The 27,607-nt window shown below is 34.2% G+C and overlaps 2 protein-coding genes across 2 annotated transcripts; both read right to left on the reverse strand.

Annotated features, from left to right (window-relative positions):
* Positions 1 to 3,743: 3,743 nt before the first annotated feature.
* LOC109175460 (putative UPF0481 protein At3g02645) lies at positions 3,744 to 4,930 on the reverse strand. Its single transcript, XM_019324718.1, has one exon. The coding sequence runs from the start codon at positions 4,599 to 4,601 to the stop codon at positions 3,744 to 3,746; it is 858 nt and encodes a 285-aa protein (XP_019180263.1). The 5' UTR covers positions 4,602 to 4,930.
* Positions 4,931 to 14,469: 9,539 nt separating this feature from the next.
* On the reverse strand, positions 14,470 to 18,178 carry LOC109175882 (putative calcium-transporting ATPase 13, plasma membrane-type). The gene is made up of 2 exons (XM_019325250.1): positions 16,976 to 18,178; positions 14,470 to 16,716 (listed from the first exon to the last, which is right to left on the reverse strand). Exons 1-2 carry the CDS (start codon positions 17,977 to 17,979, stop codon positions 14,637 to 14,639), a joined length of 3,084 nt encoding a protein of 1,027 aa, XP_019180795.1. The 5' UTR covers positions 17,980 to 18,178; the 3' UTR covers positions 14,470 to 14,636.
* Positions 18,179 to 27,607: the final 9,429 nt, after the last annotated feature.

Raw genomic sequence — 27,607 nt, forward strand, 5'->3', positions numbered from 1 at the left:
ATTTATAACGTCATCGATTGACACTCTTATTTTTCTCTTAATATGATTTTTCTTTTGTTTAGATATTGAAGATATTTCCTTGAGATGACGATTTTGTCCCTAAAATATAAAATGTGGCAACATTTCACCGTCAATTTGGTTGAAAGGATCAAAACTAATAAAAATAACAAAATTAGGCACCAAAATTGAAAAAGTTTAATGTTATGCACCAAAAGTGATAAGACCTTAAAAATCGTGGGACCAAAAGTGAAATTAATTCAAGAGCTAATTACCAAAATGGTCTCTTAACTATAGTGAAATTACCAATTTGGTCTCGAGTTAACAGAACCCTAACAGCAAAATAAACGGAGGACCAAATTGGTTAAGATTTTTGAAGAACTAAATTGATAATTTCACTATAGTTAATGGACGATTTCAATAATTAACTCGATTTATTAGGTAAAAAGAAAAAAAAAAGAGAGAAAAAGTAATAGCGCGTCGAGAATTAAGGAAAAAAAATATAATTTAGGGTGTCTTTGGAAATCTGGAAAATGAGTTATGGAAATCATTTTCCAAGTTTCCATTGTTTGGATGTGCTTGGAAAATCAAGTCAACAGAAATCATTTTCCGTTGACTTTGGAAAATATGCTTGTTTTGGAGGAAAATGACTTCACCTTTTTTAGGGGGAAGTCATTTTCCAACTTTTACACCAACATCACACCACCACCAACATCATTAACACCATACCACCATCACCACCACTATTGCCGCCGCCACCACCACCATACCACCGCAACCACCGTCGCCGCCATCACCACCTTACCACCGCAACCACCACCACCACCACCATACCACCGTCATCACACCACCACCATCACACCACCGCCGCCGCCACCACCACCACCATACCACCACTACCGTCGTCGCCACCACCACCATACCACCGCAACCACCGTCGCCGCCGCCATCACCACCATACCACCACAACCACAGCCACCAGCCCACCGCCACCACACCACCGCCGCCGCCGCCGCCACTACCACCATACCACCGCAACCACCGCCGCCACCACCATACCACCGCAACTACCGCCGCCACCACCACCACCATACCACCGCAACCACCGTCGCCGCCGCCACCACCACCATCATACCACCGCAACCACCGTCGCCGCCACCACCACCACCGCCACCACACCACCACTGCCACCACCGTCATACTACTAACACCACTACCGCCACCGCCACCACCACCACCATACTACCGCAATCACCGTCGCCGCCGCCACCACCATACCACCGCAACCACCGCCACCACCATACCACCGCAACCATCGCCACCACCATCACACCGCCGCCGCAGCCACCACCACGACCATAGCACCGCAACCACCGCTGTCGCCACCACCACCACCACCACCATACCACCGCCACCACACAACCACCACCACCACCACTGCCACCACCGTCATACCACCAATTATTATAATTATTATTATTATTATTATTATTATTATTATTATTATTATTATTATTATTATTATTATTATTATTATTATTATTATTATTATTATTATTATTATTATTATTAGAATATAACGAATAACACCACTACCACTACACCACCACCATAATATTTTTGATATATTATTAGTTTTTTTTTTTTTTTTTGAAAAATTTAGCTATTTTTTATTATATTTAAAATGAATATTATATTATTATATATTATTATACATGTTGTAATATTCTAAATAAAATAATTAAAATGTTTAATTATACAATTCTACTCATTTTCCAGAAAATGAACCAAACATACAAAAACAGTTTTCCAGAATGTAACCAAACACTGTAAAGGAAAATGTTTTCCGGAAAATGACTCATTTTCCAAAAAACATTTTCCAAAACTCATTTTCCTGCTTTCCAAACAAACCCTTAGTGGAAAAGAATAAAATTTGAATTCAAATAACATTGTTTAGTAAAGATGAATAAAACTATTGAAAATGAGAAGAGAAAAAATAATATAAAGACAAAATATTCTTATATAGTAATAATAATAATAATAATAATAATAATAATAATAATAATAATAATAATAATAATAATAATAATAATAATAATAATAATAATAATGATAATTTTGTCACTTTCATTCATTTTTCTTTTCCATCTGGTGCAAAATTACAAGGGGACATATAAATTACAATTCCACAAAAAGGAAGGAATTGTAGCCCAATAATACATTCATTATTTTTCTATCATAATTAACCAAGCTTGCTAAAAGTAATTGTAGCCCAAATGCCCAATAATACATTGTCCGGACTTACAATAATTGTGTGGACTATATTCTGTATATTATAAAATAATGTATATTTAGTACAAAAATAATATACTTTTAGTATGTTATATAAAAATGTACTTTTTTATGGTCCGTACAACACTATGTGAACCATGGTCAACACAATAATATACCAAAAAATAAGGGCATCATATAATAATAATAATAATAATAATAATAATAATAATAATAATAAAAGGTAATTTTGACATTTTCATCATTTTTTTATTTGCAGTTATACCACGAACCTGAGTCCGTCTTACAAAGTGGACCACGATTTAAATACACAATTTATATATTGAATTGAATGTTCACAATTTCATTATGAACATTAATATGTAAAATTTTGAACATTCAATATATAAATTATAAAATATATAAATTATAAACGTTAAGTACATTCTATTTTCAATGAAATAGAATTCTTATTCTATCATAATTAAACAAGCTTGCTATAAGTGATTGCAGCCCAATACCATTTTGGCGTAAATGCTACAGTGCAGCGCCAAATATGGCGCTGCACTGTAGCAAATCGCCAAAATAGCGCCCAATTTGGCGCTACATTGGAGGAGGTTCAGCGCCAAATTGGGCGCTATTTTAGCATTTGGTGGTGATATGCCGTCTCTTTGGAGACGGCCTAAGTAGAATTGATCACAGCTGAAACCCAGAAACGCCTCCCAACTTTCTCCGCGGCCGCCTTTGTTTGACCTTTTCTTCACATCTGCACTCTCACTATTTTCATGCCCTTGACCTACAAAATTTCCACTTTATACCATCTCAATTCTCACCGGTAACATATTCAATATCTCTATGCTTTAAATTCGTTTTTCATTATATGATTTTTATTTTATCTTTTTAAAGTTATAGTTCGGAATCTTCGATTCATGGCTAATAGAAATTAGGGCTTTCAATTGTTATTTGAAGGGGGAGAGAGAAAAACGTGAAGAAGAGATAAACCTGTTGACTTCTTAAGATGCATTTGTTTTAACTGTTTTATACTTGTAATTTAATTTTTCAGCATTAGTATACAAAATTTATGTATTTAGGAATTATATTAAAAAGACTATTAAACACACAAAAAAAAAAATTAAATTTAAAATTATAAAAGAAAATAAACCAAAAAAGAAAGAGTTTGTTGGGTAAAATGGAACATAGAGAGGAAATACTACTACTACTTTTCTAACATTCTATGATTCTAACCCTTGTGCATTTGTTTCCAATTCTAATTTCAATATATTTGAACCAAACATGCAAAGACAGGTTGTTTTGCTTTTTGTTTCCCCTCTAGTAGTAGTTTACAAAAATTAGAAAGAAAAAAAAAATGAATTACAGTAGAAAACAAGAACAGAAGCCAAATTCACAAATAGAACACATGGGAATGAATTATAGAACCCAACAACATAGTCAAAAATAACATATACAACATAGCCTTATTTCACAAGGGTTTTAATATAAACAGCAATACCAAGTGAGATGGAAATGACACCCGCATTAGCAAGGATGGGTTTCCATGCACTGTTTACGAGGTCTTGTCTCAACATTCTCATCCAGTTATTCCATGGCATCTCACAATACTGATTCACATTGTTGATCACTCCTGACAGGGTGGCTAAGGTGGAGGTGGTTGAAGTATTGATTCCCAAACGCAGTTCGGAGAACAATTGCTCCATGCCTGTGGCTTGGAAGTTGACAATAATTCCACTTCCACAAACCAACTTTGCATCTTCTGGTGTGTGAATGAGATGGCTCATGAACAAAACAAAATCTGAGAAATACTTGATTGCAAGATCATAGTGTTGCTCATAGGCTATCATGTTTCTCAACAATGTCTCAGTGAAGTCATCAATCCTAAAGCACCGAATTTTCATTATACCCCTATTGAAATCCATGTCGAATACACTGTGTACCTTGCCACTTTTCTTGAAGCTAACCCCATATTGTTCAAGCTCTGTGGCTGTTTTCATTTGTTTTGAAACAAAGCCTGTAAAATCTTCATCAGTTGTGGTAATATTAGTAGGCATGCAACAACTATGCACCACTTCAAGTAAATGTTTAGGCAGATTTTCAGGGTTGTATTTGCAGGATGGAAGTGCATGTATAAGTGTTAACTTGTGCACTTGATTCATATAACAGTTCTTCACCAACTCAAGAAGCTCCTTTAGCAAGGTAGCAGCATCACTTTTATCCCGCTTCAATTTGAGGAGTTCGAACACGACAAAAAATGGGATTTGGTTCTCAAACAATAGCATGTCACTCAAGGTTTGAGCTACCTTCCATTCATTTTTCATGAATTCATTACCTGTCACTAGAGTATTAGCAATATAATGAAGCTACCATCATTCAGAAACATCTCCACAAGTTCATCACTTGTGTCCTGCAGGGTGCTCTCAGCGTAGCAAGAGCGTGCCTTGTCCAGAAAGCTTCTCAATTTCTTCCGACACTGTTCCTCAAGCCCATCTGTATTTTCAAAAAAGTGTTTTTGAAAATCTTTTTTGATACTGTTTTCTGTGCCAGGCTCTCGTATACGGAAATAATAGCCTATGGGTATCAGCTTCGGTTTGTAAGCGCTGGGGTTGGCTTGAATCAGCGGTTCAGGTACCCTGGATATGTAGTGCTTCCCCATCCCCATATCATGCTTTTGGTTTTCTTCTGGTATGTCTATAGCACAATGTTCATCTTTTTGCTATAGGGAGAGGGATACTAGTTAGTAAAAAATAGTTCATATAGATATCAATTAAAATTAAGCCTCAAACTGTCTAAAATGACAGGATGAGGAATCAAGTTCCAAACAACTCAATCAGACAAAGAATAAGCTGCCTGAACAAGCTCATAATGTTCGCTGACTAATATATACTCTCTCATATACTCATATTATATAAAAAAAAAAAAAAATTGAATAAAAAAGAGGGAGTGTACCAGATTTCTTCCGGTTACTCCAGCTGCTGATGCGTTAATTAACAGGGGGTGTTCACCCTTCAAAAAACGACCCATCCCTGCAGAATTGCATTATAATAAATAAGTTTTAATGATTAATCACCTTTAATATTTAGAAATTTGTTCTAATCTTTATATTTTATATAATTTTTTGAATAGTGTTTTTTTTTTTTTTTTTAAAAACATGAAAAATATTGTTACTCAAACAACAAACAACAAACAAGATAAAATTAAAAGTAGAAATAAATATAAAATAAATATTGAAATTCAAAATAAAAACATACCGTAGTAATCAATAAGTAGAAAATAAAAAAGGTTTGGACAGGATAAGTGTCAGGGCGACAACCTATTTGCTTTCCAAAGCTAGCTTGCAATTTGCATATGAAGTTTAGGGAGAATGAATTCAGTGGAGTTCTAAATTTGTTTGGGTAAGTTATTGCTTGTGAGTGTCTATTTTGTTGGGATTTGATTGTGTAAGTCAACATTTAAAACATATTTGAACATCTTATAAATAATTGCTTGAGAGTGTCTATATTGTTGGGTTGCTTTGAAAAAACCTTTGCAAGGTGGACCTAGCTATCTTTCTGAAAAAAAAAAAAAAAAAAAAAAAAAAACAAACAAACAAAAAAAACTTTTGCACCTATTGACCATTGAGGGACTAGGAGAAAGGTGGGTCCTAACTATCTTCCTGAAAAAAAAAAAAAACTTTTGCACCTATTGACCATTGAGGGACTTGGAGAAAGGTGGGCCCTGCTAAGCTATCTTTCTGGAGAGCTATTCTGTTGGGATCTGATTGTGGGACTTGTACAAATGAGGCTAAGAGCTTCCTCCCTATTAGGGGATTTTTTTTTTTTTAACCAAATAGCAAAATATATTAATTCAGGTCATCAACGAGAATATTAGAGAGGAAAATAATAATAATAATAATAATAATAATAATAAGAAAGATAATTTTGTCACTTTCATTCATTTTTCAAAGATAATTTTGTCACTTTCATTCATTTTTCAAAGATAATTTTGTCACTTTCATTCATTTTTCTTTTCCATCTGATGCAAAATTACAATTCATTAAGGGACATATAAATTACAATTCCACAAAAAGGAAGGAATTGTAGTCCAATAAAGCAAATTATATCATGCACTGTGGTGCATAATCGATTATGCACTGCGCATTAAAACGACGTCATTTTGTTAAATGAAAAGAAACGGCATTCGTTTTTTGTCATTCTGCACCTTTCTGCAAAAAGTAATTCTGTTATTCAGTTTCATTTTGTATACACTGCAGTTTCAGTTCAACACAATTACAGTTTAATTTCGCTATATAACTATAGTTTCATTCGATATTTATAGACTCAAATATGTGAAAATGTTATTTTATTTTATGTTATATGCACTATAGTTTTATTAAAACAAAACTACATAACCATTTTGATATAATTACAGGCTTTACAGCTTCTATCATAATTAACCAAGCTTGCTAAAAGTAATTGTAGCGCAAATGCCCAATAATACATTGTCCGGACTTACAATCATTATTGTGTGGACCATATTTTGTATGTTATAAAATAAGGTATATTTAGTACAACAATAATGTATTTTTAGTATGTTAAAAATATACTTTTTAGGGTCCATACAGCACTATTTGGACCATAGTCCACACAATAATTTGCCAAAAAATAAGGGCATCATATAATAATAATAATAATAATAATAATAATAATAATAATAATAAAAGATAATTTTGACATTTTCATCTATTTTTCCTCAGTAGTTATACCACGGACCCGAGTATGTCTTGTAAGGTGGACCTCGGTTTAAATACACAATTTATATATTGAATTGAATGTTTACAATTTACATATTGACGGTTCACAATTTCATTATCAATATTTAGTATGTAAAATTGTGAACATTCAATATATAAATTATAAACATTCAGTATATAAATTATGTATTTTTATATCACCGAATCCAAATAATAATTTTTCATTTTTTCTTTCCTGCTGAATTGCAATTCATTAAGGAGGACATATGAATGACAATTTATATCCTACACCACGGCGCGCGTTGCACTATGCGCCCAGATGCAAAACGACGTCGTTTTAATTAATTTTTTTTTTTGAAATTTCCCGCCCCAGTGAATGGCAGTAGTTTTTTCTTTAAAAAAAAAACCCGCTGTTCAAGAATGTACATAATGTTATACTAGAATACACATAATGTTATACATGAATGTACATAATTATATAACAAAATATACATACTCTTTTTAAAAGATAATACACATAATCTAACATAATACATAATAAACATAAACTTTTAACATAATACACATCAACTCTTAACATAATACACACAAATTTTCTGATTCGGATGTACATAATTGTATAAAAAGAATGTACATAATTGTATAAAAAATACACATAACTGTATGAACCAATACACATAACGTTGTGAACAAATACACATAATATTGTGAACAAATACACATAATCTCAGCAACTTCCTACCGCGCCTCCCAATATTACCCCAAAACGACGTCGTTTTGGGAGGCGCGCGGCGCACAGTGCTATGTGCGCCGTGGTGTAGGATATAACGATTGCATATGAATAACGTTCCACAAAAAAGGGAATTGCAGCCCAATAGTACATTCTATTTTCAATGAAATAGAATTCTTATTCTATTCTATCATAATTAACCAAGCTTGCTATAAGTAATTGCAGCCCAATAATATACATTCTCCGGACTCCGGACCAGTCCAAAAAATACCAAAGCCCATGTCTAACCATCTTTTTTTTTTTTTTAATTTTTTATTATATTTTATATTTCTATATTTTTTTGAATGGTGTTTCTTTAAAAAAAAAAAAAAATTAAAACATAAAAAGTATTGTTACTCAAACAACAAACAATATAAAATTAGATATTAGATAATACAACAAAGCTCAAAATTTAAGCAAAATATATGATAACATTGATAAGCCTCATAGCCCACTTGTTATGGCAATATGGGCTTGGCCCGGCCCATGTGGACCATCATGGGTACTACCCACAAATTATAACATGGACTACGATTTATATTACAAGATGAATCTTGATTCAAAACGACGTTATTTTGTCTTTTTTTTTTTTTCATTTATGTGGCATTAATTTTTTTATATATTTAGAAATTAAAAGGTTAATGTTTAGAAATTAGATAATAAATGTTTATAAACTAGCTATTGCAATATTTCCATTGCTACATGTTCATAAACTTAAATTTTAATCTTTAGAAATTAGATATTATATACTCATAAACTAATATGTTTACAAACATAAAGTTCAATATTCAAAAAACATTTGGGGTGATTTTTGTAAAATGAAACATTATTCTTTTGGATTAGGGTTCACGGTATAACTATTGGGATACCACATGGGCCGGCGTAGGCGTGTATAATAGCACTGGACTATGTTAGAATGACCTATATAAGGTATTGTGCGTGACTGGCAAATTATGCTGGAACCGTGTCCATCTTGCAAGGTGAACACAATTTCAAAATTGTTCATAATTATAAATATATAGTTAAAAAATTATGAATATAGAATTGTGAACATAATTATAAAAATATAGTTATATAATTATAAATATAGAGATTCAATAATTGTAAATATGAAGTTAAAAAATTATGAATATATAGCTTTATAATTATAAACATATAATTTAGTAATTATGAAAGTAATGTTATATAATTGTGAATATAAAGTTTAATAATTATGAAATATGGTATTCACGGGAACTCAAACCCACAACCTCCTTTGAAGTAACTTGATACCATTGGACCACTATTGTAAGTTAAAATATGTAATATATTATAATTTACTCCGTATAATTTAAAATCAAAATTATTAATTTTAATATTTTATTTTGTAAAGTACTTAATTTTAATATTTTAAAATATGGTCCGGGCCGCTTTCTAAGTCTGGAATTTCGAGTTGAGCCCAAAAGGAATTTTAAGTATCCTGCCTCTTGTTTCAGCTCTTTCTCAAGCAGCCTTAGCTTAAAATTTACCCCAAAAAACCCAGCATTGAATTTGTGGATTCCACATCAAACCCAATTCAAGCAACATTTGTAGTTGCGCCAATCAACAAAGAGATTATACAAGCTTGTTGTTCATCGAAGTAGAATCTTCAGAGACATAGAAAACTGAATGATTGCAACGCTCACAACTCACAAGCAATGAGGAGATCAGAAGGGATCCCACTGCACGCTGGTTAGGAAAAGGGCGAATTGAATACGGTGGAGAAAATGAGGCCAGCTAAGATTTCGAAATCGGAAAACACAAGGCCCAAGAGGACAAGAAGCTATCGACTAGACGGAAGACGTAGAGAAAGAGCCAGAGGGTGAAAGGGTTGCTTAGGAGCAAAATTTCGCACCACAAATCCTACTCAAAGTTCACCATTAGGCAATTAAACTTCAGCTATACTTCTACAATGGACAAAATATAAAATAAATATTGAAATTCAAAATAAAAACATACCGTAGTAATCAGTAAGTAGAAAATAAAAAAGGTCTGGACACACCGGCCAAAATTTATTTGCTTTCCAAACTACGGCAGTAGCAGACTAGCAGCGATACAGAGAAGAAATGAAGAGTGAATTCTAAAAATTTTACTCCATAATATCATAATATATCCTTTTTATCTTATAATGAAATCAATCCACGCTTCAATTAGATGAGACATGTTCAACTTTGACTCATACGGGTCAACAATAAATTTTACCCTTTTTTGACAAAATAGAGCGGCTAACATAATGCCTATCCGAGCATATTGGTTGTAGATGTCAGCTGATATATTGCCCGTGTTCCAATAAAAATTGAGATCCTGTGCAATACTTTAATTTGAGACCATCTTTTTAAGTAATTTAATTTGAGACCATCTTTTTAAGTAATTTATATATATAAATAATAGTTGTTCAAAAAATTGTATCAAAATATAAATATTGTATAAAAAATACATCCAAAATTTTATTTAAAAAGTGACATGCGATGTATACATTTAGACGCAAAATTGTCTATCAAACTTTTGATATCAACTTCTTCCAAAAATTCATTTTCAATCGAGATTAAAGCTATTCCATTGAGTCTCTCTTGTAACACACTCGATCATAATTAAGATTTCAACAATTTCAACTTTCAAAAACTCCTTTCTGCAGAGGCAACAGTAATTGGATAGTCAATAATATTCGATATGCAATAGTAACATTTGGAAAACAACTCATCTATCACTGCCCCTATCATTTTTTTCGATAATATATCTCTAAGAAATTTTAACTCAATATACAATTCATTTCCATCAATATCACTACACTGTTAACCTCTCTTAAGAGCTGTTAATTGATATTTGGGAATTGAATTTAAAAAAATAATAATAATGGTAACTGCTAATTAGTAGAAGATTCCGGTCGAAGATGCTTAATTAATTGTTATTTGAGATTTTGAATTGGGAATTGACAATCTTAATTAATGGTACTTGTCAAAAGAGATTTTGGAATTGGGAATCGCAAAAAGTAGAGAAAGGAATAAAGGATTAGGACTTTTTTTTTTTTGAGTTTTTAAAAGCAATTGCCAATTGGGCTCAATTTCGCCTTATCACAAATTGTTCCAATCTTCTTGCACTTAGTCTAAAATTCTGTATACTATATATACATATAATTTTTTTTAAAAAAAAAAATGGAGCCCCCAAAAATTGGAAGCCCTGTGCGGTCGCACATGTTAGACATGCACAGAACCGGCCCTGCATATTGGTTTGAGAGCCCCTCTCCCCCCCCCCCTCCCCCCCCCCCGGAGAAAATGAGCTCAGCTTACTTGGATTTTGTGTGTCAGATAACTACTGAATATCCTTCTCCTCCTTAGGAAAAAGAATATGTTTTTTTTTTAAAGGTGGCCAGCACTATGTTATTTCCATTTTGGCACAATGCTTTTTTTTTTTTTAGTGCATCACAATAACGGTTGTCAATTAGTAGACAGTCACAATTACCCAAACATACAAATATATAATTTATATTCATAAACACAAAATTTCACAACATAAGACACAAAAATCCCCCTATACTTATATTTGTGAGTTTGCCAACTACCCCTCAAAAATGGCACCTCTACCAACCCTTGATCTAAAATCTTGTGGTTTAGATTTTTTGATAAAATATTTAGATTAATTTTTTTTTTCAATTGCCCTCAATTTGTAAACAAATTACAAGTTTGCCATATAATATAATATTTCTCAACTTTTAAAGTTGATGGCAGAGCACGCTTTTCCAAGCTACCTTTTTGGCTTCTCTAGAACAATTTCAACTCATTTCTTTCTTTCTTCCCTACGAGCTCTCTCTTTCTTTTCAACTCTGTGCCTTTTTCCACCATCTTCATTCATTAGAGCATCCTTATCAGTTGAGGTTATTAGGGGGAGAATGTAAGAGTGAGTAGGAAAGAGAATAATGTGGGAGGGGAGGGAAAAAAAATATCAAAACTGATTTTATAAAAAAAAAATATATAAAAAATAAGCATGTCATTTCTCTATTGGTTTTTTATCCTTCATCATTAATTATTTTTCTTAGGCAGAGTAATATCCCAACATTTGCAGATGCTCCCCACCCCTTCTCTCTCTTGATTCTCTCTCTGCCACCATGGCATTTTGGCCTCAAAAGTAGTGAATTCTCCCCTATTTCTCATCTGATGTAGATGCTCTTAGTTAAACCCACCACCTATAGATGGAGATAACCAAAAGGGAAGAGAGATTAGGACAGGTTTGCTATCGAATTTGTCAGCTCTTTCCTTCTCAAATAAATTATCTTCTTAGTAATAGCAATTTTGCCCGGATAATTAGATTGCTGTCCAATTTTTATTAGCTTTTGGATTAGTTCATCGTATTGTCCAGCAAATCAACCAATTGTCTACTGATTAGTTTTAGTTTGCATGTATTTTACAGACATTCCAACAGTAGGCACAAAGATGACTGATTTATACAATGGTCTTTTTAATTATATCCTCAAGAGTCTCGGCCACACCAGTATATGCAAAGAACCTCTACTTAGATACATATTTGATCATTATTATTGTTATTATTGTTGTTGTTGTTATTATTATTAATATGATTATATATTCTGTATAAGTGTATATATGTCTTTTAAAAACATATTCCATTTTTTTTTTAACCAACTGTTAGGAGTCCCACATTGATCAATAAAAGAAAATATATAAGTTCATAAGACTATGAATTAGACTAAGTAATTGATTGTGTTCAACCTTTTAGTATAATTTGACCCATGTTTATTATAGTCGAGTTGAGTGACCCTAGGAAAGTCAACGTCCCTTTCAAAAAAAAAAATTAAAAAATTTAGGAACGCTAAGTACGGTCCCCTTTTAAAAATATTTTAGGTCCCCTTTTAAAACTTTTTTAGGTCCCTTTGAATTTTTTTTTTTAGGAACGCTAAGTACGGTCCCTTCCAAAAAAAAAAAAAAAAAAAAAAATTTAAGAAGGCCTTCCGCCACCCATGGTGAACACGGTCCCAACAGTAACGGTACACCGTTATTTTTTATTTTTTATTAATAAATCGCGTGACTTTTCTTCTTTATTTTCACATTTCGCGGTTTCACTTCTTCTCCGCGCAAGTTCCTTCAACATTCGTAAATTATGAATGTGTATGCATGGATTTATGAATGTGCAATTATGAAATTATAAATTTTTTGTTATGAGATTATGAATTTTCTGTTATGAAATTATGAATTTTCTGGTATGAGGTTATGAATTTTCTGTTATGAGATTATGAATTTACTGTAATAGAAAATTCATAATTTATTAAATGTTTTCTTATATAATGTGTGTATATATATATATATATATATATATATATATATATATATATAAATGCCACTTAGGTGGCCCGCAGTGTTCCACACTTCAACGTACCAATGACAAAACTTTATGTTTTTTTTTTTTTTTTTTTTTTTTTTTTGTTTTTTTATAAGGTAACAGTGGCAATTGAAAGCGATATATTGAAACATAATATTGGCTAAGTTGACTAAAACTTTTCACTACTCGATCGATAGATGCTAGGAACAATCGTTATGCCATGGAACCGTGTTCACCATTCATGGGAAATACGGTTCCAACGGTTTTAGTACATTGTTTTTTTTTTTTTTTTTTTTTTTTTTTTTTTTTTTTTAAATTGCGTGACTTTTCTTCTTTATTTTCATATTTTGCGGTTTCATTTTAATTTGAGGTGAGCAATGATTTCAGACATTCATAAATTATGAATTCATGCCTGCACATTCACTTTGGAACCATGCCTACACATTTCCGTCCGAAATCACGGACATTCATAAATTATGAATCCATGCTTGCACATTCACTTTGGAACCATGCCTACACATTCACTTTGGAACCATGAGATTATGAATTTTCTGTCATAAGATTATGAATTTTCAGTTATGAGATTATGAATTTTCTGTTATGAGATTATGAATTTACATTACATTCATAATCTCATAACAGAAAATTCATAATCTCATAACAGAAAATTCATAATTTAATAAATATTTTACTTTTATGCGATTATGAATTTACATTACATTCATAATCTCATAACAGAAAATTCATAATTTGATCAAAAACGCGCGCCGTTAATTCCTCATCCGCGATTTTTTTTTTTTTTTTTTTTTTTGTGCCTAAAAACGACGTTATTTGGACTTGTGTTCACTATTCACGTTGAACACGTTTCTAGGGCATAATTTGCCTGCTAGGAAACCCCCATGTGAAGAGTGATTTGCTCTCATCTCACAAATCCTTTCGTGACCAATCATTTTTCGTCATAATCATTATTGGACCATGGTCCACACAATTGTGTGGATCATAAATAAAAAATACATTTTTAATATATTAAAGGTAAATACTTTAGCCAATCTTTGCTCCATGTTCGTCTCCAAAATAACTTCAAAAAGTTTTAGAATCCAGTAATAATAATAATAATAAAATCACACATAACCAGTTATAATAATAAGATGACACATTGGTAATTTGAAAATTTTGTTATTAGTCTAATTGCATGTTTTTAATTTGTTGAGGGGTTAATTACACTTTTTTTAAAGTTAAGTGACCTAATTATATTTTCTTGTATAGTTGGTCAATTTGAACCACAAACTGTTATATACAATGCGGAAGGCAAATTCTTAAACAGAACACAAATATGCACCAATTAAAGAAGAATCATATACTTAAACCAATAAAAGAATTAATGTCATCATATCAATTACATACCAATATACAATGCAATAACAGAATAAAAAAATACTAGTATGGGCAGAAGAGGGAGATCAAATCCCCCGCTGCGAAAGATTACAGAATATAAAATGACAATGATATTTACATGAATTTCTTCAATTTGAGGTAACTGAAGATTGGTCTCTCTGGAACTGGCAAGCATTTCACAACCCAACCAATAGGCCAAGATGCAGCTGCTAATCCCAAACACAATCCCCATTGTCCCCAGTTTAATCTCTCTGTGTCAGCAAATTTCTTCAGAAACTCCACCATAACCACCTGAAGCACAACTGTTATGCAGATAATCCCCACAAACAGCTTATTCTTGTGTATCCCTTGGAAAACATTCCTCTTCTCGAGCTTCCTCGCGTTGAACTCGTTGAACACTTGGCAAAGGACGAACGTGTTGAAGATCAGCGTGTCATTCACCCCCTTGCTCACCCCGAAGATTGATTCCCCTCTGAATTGCAGGACAAGCAGGATGGATATCTGGTATAGGGCCTGGGCTAGGAGGTTCCTCCACATTATGTTGGTGATCAGTGGCTCGGTTCTCCCCACGGGTGCCCTGTCCATGAGCTCTTTTGATGGTTTTTCGGTGGCGAGGGCTAATGCTCCTAAGGTGTCCATGATGAGATTGACCCAGAGAAGCTGCACTGCTGAGAGGGGGACTTCTCCTGCAGACACTGCTGCCACGAAGTTGATCACGAGGGCTGCCACGTTTACTGTGAGCTGAAACTGGATGAATTTCTGGATGTTATTGTAGACGCATCTTCCCCACATCAAGACTGTGGCTACAGAAGCAAAGTTGTCGTCTAGGATGACAATGTCTGAGCTCTCTTTAGCCACTTCTGTGCCCTGAATCCCCATGGAGAGTCCTATGTCTGCTTCTTTTAGAGCTGGGGCGTCGTTCGTGCCATCTCCTGTGACTGCAACTACATGGCCTTTTTTCTTCAGGCACTGCACCATTAGGAGTTTGTCGAAAGGCGAGGATCTTGCCATTACACGGATGGTTTCTACTCGTGCCATTTGTTGTGCTTCTGTTAGGTTTCTGAACTCGAGCCCTTCTATGACTGATCCTTCTTCGGGTGCCTGGTTAGGATGCAGAATGCCACATTCTGTGGCTATTGCCTTTGCTGTGAAGATGTTATCTCCGGTTATCATCTTGATGTTCACCCCCGCGAATTGGCAGGATTCAACGGCTTTCTTCACACCATCTCTGCAGGGATCTTTGAGGCCTACTAGTCCTAGAAGAGTTAGGCTATCTTCTGGAACTGAAATTTGTGTTTCTGTGACTTGTTTGTGTGCAAAGGCTATGCATCTGAGGCTGCTGGCAGCCATGCCTTGGATCATTTGCTCGAATTTCACTCTCTCGTTGCTATCCAGAGATTTCTTATTCCCTTCCAGATCATAGTAATGTGAACACATTCCAAGGATCATTTCTGCAGCTCCTTTCCAGTGAACATGAACTGTGTTATCTGTAGCCTTTTTCATGGAAACCCCACTCCTCTTTTTCTCTGAATTGAATGCTTCCACGTGAAGAACAGTGTAGTTTCTCTTCACTTCCTCCATATCCATGTTAAGCTCCTCAACAGCCCAGGATAAAATGGCTTTCTCTGTTGGACTCCCCGAGAACTCGAAACCCAAACCCGAATCATCTGACCTGAAAACACTGCCTGTTGTGTTGAGGCCAACCCCTTGGTGGAATAATTCAAGAACTTTGTCAGCAATTTCAGCTCTGTTCTTCCCCTCCATGGACTCTTTTCCCAGCCAGAACTTTGTCACCTTCATCTTATTCTGAGTCAAAGTTCCTGTTTTATCAGTGCAGATTGTTGTGGCAGACCCCATTGTCTCACAAGCAGAGAGCTTCCTCACCATTGCCTGATCACTCATCATTCTCTTCATGGAATATGCGAGAGTAAGAGTTACAGCAAGAGGCAACCCTTCTGGAATCGCCACGACGACAATGGTGACGGCAGCGGCTATGATTCCCACCACGGAATTGATCACGTCATCCGCCTTCGTCTTGCTCCCGTTGAACTCTTTGTTCCCGTTTTCATCCTTAGTGTGTCCCGTGAAATATCGTACCAACAAGACAACCAGTACGAGGAATGCCACCGCTAAACCAACCTTTCCTATGGATGATGTAAGCTTGTTTAACCTCGTCTGCAATGGCGTCTCCTCGCTGTTACATCATGAATTGAATAAAAACTTAATTAGCAGAAGTACCTCCAATCATAATTGAGTAAATTGAAGCATTTGCTAAAAGCTCAATGGCGATGCTCAATACGAGGGCATGACCTTTGGTCTGGCTCTAATACCAAATTGAAGCATGTGCTCTATCTCAATTAAAAGGGATTTGCAGATTAATGGCTATGCTCAATAGAGTATCATAAACCTAGTTAACCCACTTGTAAGACCTTAATATATAAAATATTAATTACCTGCCGGAATCGCTGCTGATTTCGCTCATCATGGCGCCCCAGGCGGTGTTCATGCCGACAGAAGTTACCAAGAATCTTCCATATCCGTCAGCCACTTTCGTCCCGGAAATAAGGAACGGATTCCGGTCATGATTGATCTCTACGTGATCACTCTCGCCGGTCATGCTCGATTCATCGACTTGCAACGAGTGCCCTTCCACCAATAACCCGTCCGCCGGGACTTGATCTCCGATCTTCAAGCAGACAATATCTCCGACAACGATCTCGAAGATGGAAACCTGCCGCCGTCTCCCGGCCCTGACAACCTCAACCAGAATGTTCTTACTGATCTTCGACAGCTTATCGAACTGTCTGCTCTGCCGGAAATTGCTGAGAGCGGAAACGGAGATTACCAGAAAGACGGCGACAAATATACTCCCTCCATCGTACCATCCTTCCTTGATTCCATCCTCTTTGATCCCAAACGCTAGAGATAAAACAGCACATGCCAAGAGGATAATAATGGTGGGATCTCTGAACGCCTCCCAGACAAAATGGAAGAGATTCTTCGCCGGCGGCTTACTGTAAGTGTTGCTTCCAAATGCTTGGTTTCTACGCGAAATATCCTGGTCGTCGCCATAGATTCCGTCGTCCAAATTAGTGTCCAGAGAAGAAGAAAGGCCTCCAATTCCACCAAGATTAGCAAGATGCTCGAGGCTTTTCTCCTTGACAATCTTTGCAAGGCTTGACTGATCAAGATCCTGGAAACAACGAGGGTGTTCTTCATCATCATCCACGTCAATGGAAAATCTGTCAGATTGTTCAGGAGACACTTTCCTGGAGGGATTCTTGAGAAGATATCTGTAAGATGGAGCTTGGAAGAAGAGCTTGGCACTGTGATTTTGTTTAGAATAATGGCGGAATGCATTCAAACATTTGATCATAGAAAGTGCAAGACGCCATCTTTTCTTGCTTGATAACCTCAGTTCCGTTTTCAGTGGCAGGTCGATGACAACAATGTCCATGCTGCGAAAAATGGCTTGCAGATTTCTCTCGTGAAGCTGTAAAAGAAGAAAAGGATGAAAGGTATGTTTGTAATTGCTATATATCAATCTTGAACGACAAGCTAAGCTGTCCACTAATGGAAGTTTTCAGAATTGATGAATGGGTTTCGATTTGTAACATGATGATTTCCTCGTATGTATTTATAAATCGATTCACCGCGTCTGAGAAAGGCGGTGATGAATAGGATGCGTTTTCGGCAAGTATGAATTTCTAGTACAGTTGAGCTAAATTTTGGGTTACCTTCGTCGTGTTCACTCCGTATTATAATATAACCGCCAACTTTCATAATAGCCGTTAAATGAAATTTTTTTATTTTTTATTTTTAAAAAAGCTGACGTCGTGTACTTTTTCCTGTGATGTTTGACTATTCTCAAATATTTTCTTCAACATCTTTACAAGTAATCTAAAAATTTATGTATACAATTTGGACAATATTTCTTCCTACACACAAAGCACTTTCATTAGTTAGCATTGTATATTTTGCTTCTTGCGGGTCAAGATACTATAAATATATGTTTGCTTTCTTCTACGATAGATCTTCCTTGAAAATAATTGGAAGAAATGATCAAATCTTCCAATATTTTTCTGATCATGTTTTGCAAATTAGGAAGTTATAGAACACATTTGTTGCAATTTTCTGATATTTTTCTTGGTTGAACCGTAATAAAGTATTTTTAGTGTGATTAATCTTTCATGTTTAATTTGTACACGGCTACCATATAAGAGTAGAGTTTATCTCGTGTACATTTACAAATTGTGATTGTGGACTTCCATCCAAAAGTTTTCCATGTATAGTGTATGTTGATCTTCTTATCCAATTTGAATACGAAAGTTTCAAATTATTCTGTTCTAGTGGACCTATCACATCTTCAAGCATTTATATGAATAAAGTCATGTTGCATCATCTACTCCAAAAAATAAAAATAAAAATAAAAATTATACGTTGCCAAGTGTGGGTGAACATAATTTTCGTACTTGAATTTCAAGAGTTCAATTCTTGTTAACACCGTATCGGTCAAGCTCACGATTTACCTCTTCAAAGTGTTTTGTGAACTATTATGCATGAGTGAGATTTATATAGTACATACCATCAAATAATTATTATAAAATTTTCTCGTCATTCAAAAATAATATTGCATTGTATTTATTATTTGATGTGTCATTATCGTATTTTTAATTTGTAGACTTTCCTCAAAATGAGGTTGGTCACGATATTCAATTAAAATAAAGATTTTTGCTTCTTTTATTTAGTATCACATTAAATACATAGGTGTGGAAGAAATGACGCGAGATGTGTAGTAATGTTTGTAAGAAAACATAATAGTTTTATTAATACTTTTTTTTTTTTGAATGTTACTGGCTCTATTACATTGTAGTATCTGTTCATATACACAAAGAACCAACGCCTCCACTGAGGCTCAAACTCACAACCTTCCAAATGGAAGTTCAACCCGAGTACCATTAGACCACATAGTCTTGGTTAATAGTTTTATTAATACAATACTTTTTATTTTAAAATATTTTGTCGAAGGGCAATACTAAATTTTCAGGAAAACTCTTATTGTCATATTGGGAGAAGAAATATTATTTTTAACAATATGAAGATTTTATGAAAAATTACTTCTTCTCGAATATCATTCCCATCTTCACTTTTCAATAAAATGTACCCAAAAAAAAAAAGAAAAAAAAAAGAAGAACATTACGTATTATACATCAAGAATCATATATAATGATGACGCATACCGCGTAACATGCGTCAAAAGAAACTGAACGGAATGTACGGCGTTATCCTGCACGTAGGCATACATACTGCGGAAATTGGTCAAAGTCGGCGGTCTTTCTTCTCATATAAGAGCATCCACAATGGTTGGGGAGAATAGGGGGATAATGTAAGAGTGATTAGGAAAGAGAAGGGGGAAGGGGAGGAAAAAAAAAAAAAAAAACAAAACTAAAAATTAAAAAAACAGAGGTGTCAGGCGTGTCGTTTGGCGCGCCTGACGCGCCCTCGGGCGCGTGCTTTGCACGCGCCCATGTGGGCTTGCTGCTGTGCGCGGAACACGCACAGCAGCAATGTTCATTATTTATTTTTTTTCTTCTTTTCTGACATTAATCCCAATTTTGCAGGAGAAATCTTCTCACCATTATCTCTTCTTCACACTAGATATTATCCCCACTCAAGAGATTGAATCTGACATTATGCTCCTATTATCTACTGATGTAGATGCTCTAAGTTTGTTCTCAATTTCCTGGAAATGAAAGGAAAGTGATAAATGTATGGAGTATAATTTTTGTTAAGGATATTTGGGTTATATATTTATAGTACTTTTTCTATTTAAATTATTTATGTAAGTATATTAGTTCTCTTAATTATTTTAAAAGTAGCGATTTTTCTCCATAATATATTAAATTGATATTTCTAGTAAACATTTTATTTAATTTTCTTCTCCAACAAATTATTGCGTATACGTAGGGATGATCACGGTTTGATTCAAACTGAATCGGACATTATAGCAATCGAATTGAAAGTTTCTGGTTATGATTCAGATTAGAACCCCAAATTTGGATTTTAGTTTATTAAAATTATGAATCAAAAAAACTGGATCCTGAACTGTTAATCGGCGGTTCTGGATCCGGTTTGAACTGTCTTTATTTTAAAATTTTATTTTTTATTTTAAAATAGTCTAAATTCAACAATAAATGTATAGTATTTTATTTTTTTCAATTCGGAAAATGAAGAGGCCTGGTTCGCGATTTTAATTGTTGAGCCATTAATGTGCGCTCCAACTATCAGCTTAGGCTTTTAGTTGAGATGGAGCACATGCTTCAATTTGGTATCAGAGCCAGACCAAAGGTCATGGGTTCAAATTTTAGCGCCACTTGTAAGCGAAAGCGACTACGGTTTACCGGTCCACGTGAGAGTTCGAATCTCACCGCCACCTATAAGTAACTATGGTTCACGTGTTGCTTGGAACCCATTGCACACTTAGGCTTTTAGTTGAGATGGAGCACATGCTTCAATTTTAATAAACTCTAAATATCGGGTTTCGCTTCTAAATTGTAATTACAATATTTCGGTTTGGTTGCTATAATGATTGTTCGGTTTAAATCAAATCGTGGTCATAATTTGTTAGAGAAGAAAAAATAAATGAGATATTTATTTTAAGGGTAAATGTGTCCATTTAACATTTCAGTGGGATAAACAACCACTTAAATAATTCAGGGAAAAAAGTGCTATAAGTATATAACTCAGGGAGAAAAATGACTATTTTTCCTTTTTGTTACATGTATATGATTTATTAGGTAAAAAAAAAAAAGAGTAATTATATGTATAAATAACTCAGTAGATATTCAGGTGGTAAATTATACATAAAGACGTAGAAATTATTCTTAATATAGTGGGTTCTTTATGACACTTTTACTAATCCAGTGGTCCTTCCAAATCTAACTAAAATGTCGCTAAGTTACCATAATTTTCACATCTACCATTTTGTCTGGTTCGGATGTCGTGGTAGTCCTTCGAACGAAAATTTTTGCCTTTGTAATAAAGAAAAGTAAATGAATAATATTGTGACTCACATCTTTGTCTAGTTCAATCAAAGCAAGATATTTGAGTAAATTAAAAATAAAGTAGATTATAGTTCATGTAGTATTATTCTGCACGGAATACTAAAATTTAAAATTTTGGATTGAGGAACAAAAATTTTTGGTCATTCAAAAATATAGTAAAAGATTAGATTTTTTAAAAAAGTAATGAATATTTTGAAGTACTATTGGTGAGTGGTTGAAATTTTTAACCTGATTAATCCTTAAGTATAAATATAAGTCAAGCATTTTGTACTGTACTCAGTTAACACTTTTGATACTTTCTTTAAAAAATGCCACAGGATCAAACTCAGATGGTGGGGTAATAGAGTCAATAATAATAAAAAAAAGTATAAATATAAGTCCAATTAACATTAAATTAAACAGGTTTACAACTCATCAACAAATGGATGAGATCATGATTTCAGACATTGTCGACATCGAAGCATGGCGTGGCATTGCATTGCTGGTGCCGCGGCGTGGCGCGGCGGTGCAAGTCAAAAGCTAAGATAGATACAATAAGCGTTTGGTGTTGAAATGATGAGAAAGAACATTAATCATGTAAGAGAATTTCACTTGAACATTATTAGTGTTCAGATTTCATGCCATTGACTATTTTTAATTTGCACTACAAACAATCTGATAATCAGGGCTTCAAGTATCACTCTTTAACAATGATTTTCAATCATAATATAAATTGAAGCCCTCTCTCTTCCCCCTCAACGCTTGCAGGATGTGCCTTAACTGCTATGTTTGTGGCGCCTAGACGCTAGGCGCCCCTAGACCGTGGCGATTTTCCCCCTAGGCGCCCGCCTAGCGCCTAACTCGGCCGACTTGGCCGCCTAAGCAGCCGCCTAGCGTCTAACTTAGCCGAGTTAACTCGTCCATTTCTGTCGAGTTAACTTGATCAGCTCGGCCTTGCTAATTTTTTTCATTATATATATATAAATATGTGTGTGTGTGCGCGCGCGCACGTGTGTGTGTATATACATATATATACATACATATATATAATATGCCATATATGCACCTACAGACTAATTTGATACTTTGAATCTTTGGATGATTGAATTATTTGAGTATTTCATATTTGAGTATTTTTAATTTTTAATATTGTTTTGATGTTATGACTTATGAATTATCAATATTTCATTTATTTGGATGTGTTATTTGATTGAATGTTGAAAACAGCCTCATTAAAATTGTCAAACTAAAAGTCTGCCACTGTTTTTTTGGCACCCGCCTAGCGCCGCCTAGATTCCGCCTAGGCGCCGCTTAGACCGCCTAGGCGCTAGGCTCTGTCCCGACGCCCGACTAGCGCCTAATGCTTACTGCAACCATGATATATATATATATATATATATATATATATATATATATATATAGAAGATTTAGACACTACACTCTGTGAATGGTAACAAAACAAAGCTTATGAAATTATTTTTGTTTGATTGACTAATTAAGTTGTGTCGAGTACAATCATGTTAATATACATGATGAGGTTGAGTGTAAACAGATTAGGTAATAATCAACATTTTCAAATTTTCTATAAAGTTATTATATCAAATAATATATAAACAATCAGATCAAGAAAGCACCCAAAGCGAGTATTAATATAAAATTTTCATGTATAGTTTGAGAAGTGAAAAGTAATTATTTTTTATTGTTGGTTTAACTTTCTCGAACATTTTGCGCAAACAGAAAAGAAAAAAGATTAATTCATAGGATAAAAATTATGTTCTTTATTGTTTTCTTCTCATATTAATATATTAAAGAAGCATAAGTGCAAATTAAGGGAGGTTCCAAAATTACTAACAAGAAAATACTAATAACAAAGCTTTTTTTAGCTCAATTGGTAGAGCGCAAGGTCTTAACATTGTGGTCGTAGTTTGAGCCCCATGACGAGCACAGTTATTTACAATAATATAAATAACTCAATAGTCATTTAACTTTAAGCCCTCGTTGCTTGCTGCTCGATTTGCATGCCGATGTCGCCTTTATTTACAATAGCCAAATAGTACATTTAACTCAAAGCTGCCCTTGTTGCTTATTGCACAATTTGCGTGCTGAGGTCATCCTATCTTATTTTATTTTGATTATATTTCTATTGTACATAGCATTTTTGTCTCATTTGATTTTGAGTCCTATGTGAACTACTCATTACCTTCCACATAATTTTTTTTTTTTTTGAAACTTTGGCTTGAAAATACTCATAACAAAGTCCGTCTAGCTCAATTGACCTAGTAGAGCGCAAGGCTCGGTGGGTGCAATTATTTACAATCATAGTTACTTATTGCATGGTTCTCGTGCCGAGGTCACTTTTTGTGCACTACATAGTCATGGTTTTGAGTCCCACATGAACATACTTCTTCTTCTTTTCTTTTTTTTTTTTTAAAAAAAAAAAAAATTATTTACAATATATAGCCCAATAGTCATTTAACTCGAAGTTTTTGTTGCTTGTTACACAGTTTGTGTGCCCTTGTTGCTTACATTACATAGCATTCCGATTCCATTTCTATGGTACATAGCATTTATGTCTCATTTGATTATGATTCCTATGTAAACTACTCATAACTTTCCGTATAAAAATACTCTTATGAAATTTGACTTGAAAATGTTTGTAACAAAGTCTGTCTGGCTCAGTTAATAGAGCGCAAAGCTCTTAATCTTGTGGTCGTGGGTTCAAACCCACGGTGGGCAAAGTTGCACATTTGCATATATAATGGCACACTGAATGAGTGAACATTAAAGAGTTTTTTCAGAATGGGAAAAGATTAATTTAGTATCAATGAAAACCACCAAAGAATTAAGGAATAAGGTTCAAATTGGCCACTGAACGTAACCTAAAAATGCAATTAGGCCACTGAACGAAAAAAAGTGTAATTAGGCCACTGAACACTCCAAAAATGTGCAATTTCACCTGATAGCAGGTTATCTGCTTACGTGGCAGCTGAGTTGACATTTTAAATCATTTTTAATAAATTTTAATAATAAATTTTTATTTAAAAAAATTTTTTTAAAAATAAAAAACGACTTTATTTTATTTTTTATTTTATTTTTTTTTCAATTTTTTATAAAATTTATTATTAAAATTAATTATTAAAAATTATTAAAATTTATTTAAAAATTATTAAAAATGCCAACTCAGCTGCCACGTAAGCAGGTAACCTGCTAAAATTGATGGTAACCTGCTATCCGGTGAAATTGCATACGTTTGGAGAGTTCAGTGGCCTAATTGCACGTTTTTGAAGTGTTTAGTGGCCTAATTGCACTTTTTGTTCGTTCAGTGGCCTAATTGCATTTTCAGGTTACGTTCAGTGGCCAATTTGAACCTTATTCCAAGAATTAATAAATAAAGGAAAAATACTGCTTAAACCAACAAGAGAAATCCAACCATCCATCCTAACCAATCAAACAACACACAATCAAGCCCAAGATAGCACATCACAGCCCAATAAAAGATCACCGTCAAAGCCCACAAACCAAACCATATTCCCTGTAAGGCCCAGTCCAATTGCGATCAACTAAAGTGGGAAAGGAAGACAACATGCAAAAAAAAATCTCATGTTTCGAAATGTTCATAATTGTATAATAGAATGTACATAATTGTGCGTCAATTCCCCACATAACTTAACAAAACGACGTCATTTTGATCATGGTGGATTGTGCGCCCTGGTGCACGATATAACGATTGGAAGGGAACAAGTTGAACGTAATGACCAAGATAATTAGTTTCACATAGATTTTACTACTATAAAAAGATTAAATCCAATCAATTTGTTACTTTGGATTCCAAGTTCCAACTTGATCTGCGAACTTCATTAATAAATTTACTAGCTAAATGAAATTATTTATCATCCATCAACTTGAAATCACATTTCTGCAAAGTGTTGTACACGGACACGCAGAAAGAATTACGTGGTAATTTCAAAGGTCCACATAGTCAGTCATAGTAAGCGCGTATAGAGATCGTATTGTTGACTGAAGCTACTACTCAAATGGTACGCTTTAAATGGAATTTATCTAATAATTTTAGTTAACAGAGAATTATATTACGAGGAGAACTCATTAGTTTCAATCAAAAAATAAGTAATAATTGTTTGACTAGTAATAGGCGCTTCATATTAACAAGTCAAGTCAGGTAGGGCTGTTAACGAATCGAACATAAACGAACGGAGGTTGTTCGTGTTCGTTTGTTAAAGATTTTGGAGTGTTCGTGTTCGTGTTCGTTTGTTAAGGATTTTGAAAATCCTGTTCGTGTTCGTTTGTTAAGCGTTCGTTAGTGTTCGTTAACGTTCGCGAACATGTTCACGAACGTGTTCGTTAACGTTAACGAACATGTTCGCGAACGTGTTTGTTAACGTTCGTGAACACGTTCGCAAATGTGTTCGTTAACGTTAACAAACACGTTCACAAACATGTTCATTAACAAGCACGTTCACGAACATATTCATTTACGTTCATGAGTACTTAATAAACAAACACCTACACATGTTCATGATCACAATTCGTTCGTGAACAATAAATAATATACATTCACGAACAATAATCAAACAAACAACACAACTACAAAACTAATATAGTATAATATAATATAATATATGTTTGTGAACATGTTACGTTATTAAACGAACACAAGCGAGCTTATTCACGAACATTATTAAACGAACATAAACGAGCTTGTTCACGAACATTAGTAAACGAACACAAATGAGCTTGTTCACGATCTCTTAGCAAACGAGCTTACAACTGTTCAAGCTCTGTTCGTTTATTAACCGAGCTCTAAATTTTGTTTGTTAATGTTCGTTTACCTTAACAAACGAACATAAACGAACGCTTACCGAACACGAACACGAGTAGTTTGCCGAAAGCTCTGTTCGCTAACACCCCTAAAGTCAGGGGTTTGAATCTCAACAAAAGTAAACTGTATTAAGATTGGGTTCGAGTCTCAACAAAAATAAATTGTATTAAGATTGACAAGTACTGGGAGGAAGAATTGTGTAGGTTGAAGAAGGGTCAAGTCCCCTATACTGGCTCTCGAAATTGTGCGTACTTACAGGACATGGAATTAAAGCTGACAAATAATCTGTATGATTATCTCCTCCATTTATTACGTATACCTTTCATGTATCAGCTCCACACTTATTATGTTACTCACTGAATCTAAAATGATTAAAATTAAATCTTCTTACAAGGCACTTTCAACACATTAGATTTAATTTCTACTAGAATAAAAGAATTACATTGATGAGCATTACATCACATCAGAAAAATACAATGTAATGATCGAATTATCCTATTAATCTTTCTTCTTTCATTACAGTGAGAAAATTAACATGATGAATTTTAACAAATAATTAATGACAGTAACTAGCTAGTAGCAAAGAAACACTAATTTTAACTGTGTTCATCATCTTCTTCATAATGTTCATCATCAAGGTTAAAACTCTACCCAATGTTCATCGTCATCTTCACAAATTCTTCATAGTTGACTTGACCATCTCCATCCAAATCTGCCTCTCTTATCATCTGTTCAACCTCTTCGTCTGTAAGCTTCTCCCCCAAATTTATGAATTTATCATCACATGCCTCATCTGCATATATATATGGAATCCAAACATTTTACTTCCCAATATAATTGCAGTAATTTCTTGAATTTTAAGTCAAACAAAAATATAATCGCCAAACTAAAGGTTTGGAGGGTGGGTTACGTAGTTGTAAACAATGTAAGTCATAGCAAGCCAAGTCATATATAGGTGGCCTTCGCTACGGGTTCAAGTCTCAACAAGAGTAAAATTGTACACACTTAAGACTGACCGGTATTATTGAGAAGGAAAATTGTTGAAATCCAACATCCTACTTCTCGAAAATGTAGCGGTGATGAGTTCAAGTTCCATCAATATGTATGATTATCTCCTCCATTTGTTACACCTATACTAAATCAGCTCCACACTTGTTATGTCACCCACTGAATCTAAGATGATTAAAATCTTCTTACAAACTAAA

Source organism: Ipomoea nil, unplaced genomic scaffold (assembly GCF_001879475.1).
Source record: "Ipomoea nil cultivar Tokyo-kokei standard unplaced genomic scaffold, Asagao_1.1 scaffold0688, whole genome shotgun sequence".
Classification (NCBI taxonomy): domain Eukaryota; kingdom Viridiplantae; phylum Streptophyta; class Magnoliopsida; order Solanales; family Convolvulaceae; genus Ipomoea; species Ipomoea nil.